Genomic DNA, 5182 nt, shown 5'->3' with positions numbered 1-5182 from the left:
CCCCACGGCTCCCTTGCGGTCCGGAGCCCGGACGCGACCAAATCGGTCTAACAATTCGGTTCCTCGTTACGTTCACCCCCTCAACTCCGCATGCGCGCGGAGTTTGGACGTAACAAGTGCATAGACAACGGCGGCCGTCATTTGATAGATGTAATTTTCAAAAGTGCATGAAAAAAAATTTGATGAGGTGATCTATAAGAGGAAAAAAGAATTATACCGATATCTGCAATAGTTTCGTTTTTATTAACCTTTAAAAAAAGTAAGTTTCTCTGCCGCACCCTGTATTAATATACATAAATGAAATAATATAATAAAATTACAATTTTTGATACATAATCAATTGTCATCCCCGCGATATCACAACTTATTTAAATATTCATGGTTTAAAAGTAATTATACAAACGAAAGACCAGAAAAATTTGAAAATCCAGTAGAATTTAGTTTTGACAAAAGTTCAACAACATGTGATATCAAAGGATGCAGTAATATAGCTGTAATAAAATGTTCATGATGCAAGAAGCCATTATGTTTAAAACATTTTTTCATCGAGTATAATTATTGTAATGAGTAATAATGAGGAGATGATACAAAATATAAATTTACTGTATACACATTTAAAAATTATTTCATTATTAAGTACGTTTAGAAATTATTACGTAAACGACAAATAAATAAGATATTAAAACGTAAAAATAACTGTAAGAGAATAATCTTAAGATGTTATAAGGGAGTAATATATACAGAGATAAATAAAAAAATTTTACTCACTTTAAGGAGAAATAATAAAAATTATTATATTAAAAATAAAACGTGGGCAAAGCTAGATCTTAATGCTAGATCAACTAAAAAAAATATAAGTTTATTATACAAACGTTTCGACCCCTACTGGATTATTTTCAATATTTAAATTAAATACAATTTGAAATCAACGGCTCATTTGAAAAACAATAACTTGTCAATACATATGCTGATTTAAATGGTAAAAGTACAATAATAAAATATAAATTCATCATCGTGTATGTACAATTTCGTTATAGATGGTTATGAGCATTAATTAATATATAAATGTGAAGAAATAGATGATGAAAATTTAGACAAAATGTAGATACGTTACGGCACTTGGTGGTTATCCAACGGTTCTCTTATAGAATGACTTTAAAGACGCAGTCGGTTTTGACTTGCATTCTCAATCTGACAATGACCAATTTTAAATATTGTCTAAAATATAATTTGCACGATTGTATAAATAAAAATTTTTTTACAAAAACTAGTTGCAAGTTATCAAAATTTCTCAACTCAGACACCATAATTTCCATTATGATGATACGGATATACAAATAAAAAGTGTCTAATGATGAAAAGTAAAATGCATAAATAAAATTAACAATTTTTGTGTATGTATAAAATGCCTTAAGATAAAAGTTTATAAAAAAATTAAGTACCAGAACAAATATACAAATCGGTAAATATACAAATCGGATTATTAAAAGTAAAAATAAAAAAAAAATAAATAAAAAGAACCTGTTAACTGATAGTACAATATCTAAGAATAAACATTTAAATACGATAACATTAAAAAATGTTTTGAGATCCAGAACTCTTCTCATTATAGTAATGACAAATCTAATTTGACATCCTGTGACACTTAGAGGTAAGAAAGTGAGAACAAATACCTAGAAAATATTAGGAAGGGAATAGAGACTGGAGTATTGGCAAATAACTGTCGGATAGAGATTCGGTATCAGTTTGTCTATTTAAACCTTGATATTGTTTTTTAATATGCATTTCAGGTATTAACTTTTTATTATACAATGGTTTAATATCTAATATTTTCATATCTTTCCAATCAAAATTATGAGTGAATTTAATGCGATGGTCTGAAATGACGGAAAGAGATCCTGTTTTTTTGTTAATGTCAGAAGAGTACTCCTGCACTCTTGTATACAACCGTCTTTTCGTTTGGCCAACATACATACCAGGTGTACAAGTATGAAATGCGGATTTTTTTCAAAAAAAAAACACGTTAAATTCGGAAGAATGATAAAAAGATCTTTATTCAAAGTATGCTCCATTGCTAGTTACACATTTTTCTCATCTTTCGGGCAATTTGTGGATACCACGCCACTAAAAATCTTCCCCCTTTGCCGCGAACCATTCATCGAGCCATTTTTTCACATCTTCGTACGAACCAAAGCGCTGCTCAGCAAGTGCATGACCCATCGATACAAACAAGTGGTAATCGGAAGGAGTCAAGTCTGGTGAGTAAGCCGCATGGGGTAGAACTTCCCAGCTGAGTGCTTCCAACGTGTCGCGAACCGGTTTTACCGTATGTGATGGAGCATTGTCATGAAGAAAAATGACTTTGTGTTGTCTCTTTTGGTATTCTGGTCTTTTTTCAAGCAGCGAACGGTTCAAATCGATCAATTGTTGTTGGTAGCGTCCAGCATTAACCGTTTCATCAGGTTTTAACAGCTCATAATAGACCACACCCTTCAGGTCCCATCAAACACAGAGCATCGTCTTTCTGCCAAAGCGATTCGGTCTTGCGGTCGATGTGGATGGTGCGCCTGGGTCTACCCATGATTTTTTGCGCTTGGGATTCTCAAAATAAATCCACTTTTCATCCCCACTAACGATACGATGCAAAAACGACTTCCTTTTGTATCGTGCAAGCAAAATTTCACATGTGTTTTTGCGCCTCTCCATCTGCCTGCCGTCCAACTCATGCGGTACCCATCTTCCGGTCTTCTGAATCTTTCCCATCTCTCGTAGGCGATTGGAAACAGCTTGTTGACTAACGCTCAATTGCTCTGCGAGTTGTTTTTGTGTTTGTGAATCATCTTCGTCCAACAATGCTTGCAATTCCACATCTTCGTACCTTTTTGGCGGTTTTCCGTGTTCCTTGTCTGCAACATCGAAGTCACCACTTTTAAAACGCCGAAACCATCGTTCACTATCTTGCGATGGAGCATGTTCACCATAAGCTTCTCGAAGTAATCGGTATGATTCAGCAGCAGTTTTCTTCAAATGAAAACAAAAAATTAATGCTGTCCGCGAATGCTCTTTGTTTGGTATAAATTTCGACATATCGAACACAGCAACACAACACTATGCAAACACTTTTTCAATTTATCACTCGTGCGCGTCTGACACTTGTTGATGGCACTTCAAAATGGCATAACAGTCAAATCTTTATACCACACACTGCATTGATGCGCCATCTGTTTTCTCAAATCCGCATTTCATACTTGTACACCTGGTAACTCGCATCGCAATCCAGGCATGAAATGTTGAAGAATCCAAAACATCTTTACCCACTCTAATAAAGTTTTGCAAAGTGTTGGAATCGTAAAGGTTGATTTTAAGTTTATAGTTGATGTTACTGGAAATAAACTTTCAGAAACGGATCTTATATAAGGGACTGTAAAATATTTGTCCTTAATATTCAATTTTTTACTCAATTTTTTTAGTGATAGGATTTTCAGAATTATAAAAATGAAATTTTAATCTCGTTCTAATAGCTAATAAAAAAAATGAAAGGAAGTAGGTAACCATTATCTAATGAAATGTGAACAGACTCCAATAAATTTTTTCGGTGGTAACATGAATGGGACAAAAGAACTATTCTATCAACCATACCATACACTATTCCTCTTTTGTGACAAACCGGATGGTTAGATTAAATTTAAAAATTCGAGAATGTTAGTTTACGATATTGGTCAAAAATTCTTATTGTTGTCTACAATTAAAGTTATATCTAAAAATCTAATGGAATTGACATTGCTAACTTCCATGGTAAATTGTAATCGTGTATGTAAGGAGTTAAAAACAGTCAAAATATTATTCAAATATTCATTTAGAGCAAAAGGATGTCGTCAACATATTATATTTGTAATATACGGTAACCGTATAGGAATTATTATATAAATTATTATAATTCTTAACATTATTTATAATTTGTAATGTTACAAATATCAATCATGTCAATTTCCATGTTTATTGATTTATGTATTCTATTGTTCTGACGACAATTATTTACGCATATGAGCATGGTTAGCGTATATACGGAAGCGTATAATTAATTCTCGAAAATGATATGTCGTATAAATGATAATTCGTGAAAATGATAATATAACTTTATTATACATAGTTGAATTCGTAAAAAAATAATCTTTAATTTGGTAAAAAAAATTGAAAATTTTTAAGAAAATTATGGGCAATGGGGATATTTTGTTATATATAAACAAAAAAATAAAAAAGTTTTTTTTCTTTATAACTTTAAAGTACTCTTGAAAACGTACAACTTTTGTTTAAAAAAATTTTTTTCTTTTATAACTCCCGATGATATTCGCCTCAAAAGAAAAATACCGGTTTTTTTTCAAAATGTTTTACCCCTTAAAATGACATGAGTTAAGGCATGTATAAAAAAATACATATCTCTTAGGTTTTTGTGTTTAACAACATATTTCATGGAAAATCAAATCGGTTTCGGATAGTTGTAAAATTTCTTTTGTAAGTTTTATTATAAAAGGTAATTCTTATATTATTTACTTTTATATTACTTTGAATAAATTTTTAAAGAGACATACGAGGGGGGACCCAAAAAAAACGGGAATTTCGTCATAACTTCTTTATTTCTCAATATTTTAACACCAAATTTTAATCACCTTCAAAGTATTCGCCATTGACCACAACGCACTTCTCCAAACGATTCTTCCATTGTTCAAAACAGTTTTTAAATTCACTCATCGGGATGTCCTTTAAGCCTTCCAGCGATTTTTGTTTCACCTCCTCCACAGTGGCAAAACGCTTTCCTTTCATATTCCTTTTGAATTTGGGGAACAAAAAGAAGTCACAGGGGGCTAGATCCGGTGAGTATGGGGGGTGGACAATTGGTGTCATGGCGTTTTTGGTCAAAAATTGCTTCACGGAAAGGGCGGTGTGGGCCAGCGCGTTGTCATGATGGAAGAACCAGTTTTCGCCGAAATGTAAAAAGTTGTTTTACTAAAAAAAATCTCACAGGCGAACCGATGCACTCACAGCTACACAACTTCGCACACTGACGCAGGTGGCGTGACACTAACGGACATGTGGTCAAACAATAGGTTCCCCCACTCTCCCTCCCCACCACAGCGTAATTCCCGGAACTTATAGGTCCCCCCTCGTATATTAATAATTAAAA

The 5182-nt window shown here is 32.9% G+C and overlaps 1 protein-coding gene across 2 annotated transcripts in view; it reads left to right on the top strand.

The window, feature by feature from the left end:
• The window catches only part of LOC108746509, a 2357-nt gene extending 2167 nt beyond the window's left edge, over nucleotides 1–190 (top strand). Inside the window, exon 2 of one of the 2 annotated variants that reach the window (XM_018483326.1) lies at nucleotides 117–190. In XM_018483326.1, the coding sequence (XP_018338828.1) occupies nucleotides 117–171 (55 nt within the window). In that variant the 3' untranslated portion in view covers nucleotides 172–190. The remainder of the gene's footprint in view (nucleotides 1–116) is intronic. The other variant, XM_018483325.1, reaches the window with a different exon arrangement.
• The last annotated feature ends 4992 nt before the right edge of the window (nucleotides 191–5182 follow it).

Source organism: Trachymyrmex septentrionalis, unplaced genomic scaffold (genome assembly GCF_001594115.1).
Source record: "Trachymyrmex septentrionalis isolate Tsep2-gDNA-1 unplaced genomic scaffold, Tsep1.0 scaffold175, whole genome shotgun sequence".
Classification (NCBI taxonomy): domain Eukaryota; kingdom Metazoa; phylum Arthropoda; class Insecta; order Hymenoptera; family Formicidae; genus Trachymyrmex; species Trachymyrmex septentrionalis.
Note: the sequence above shows the minus strand (reverse complement) of the source record. Positions and strands in the feature narration are given on the sequence as shown.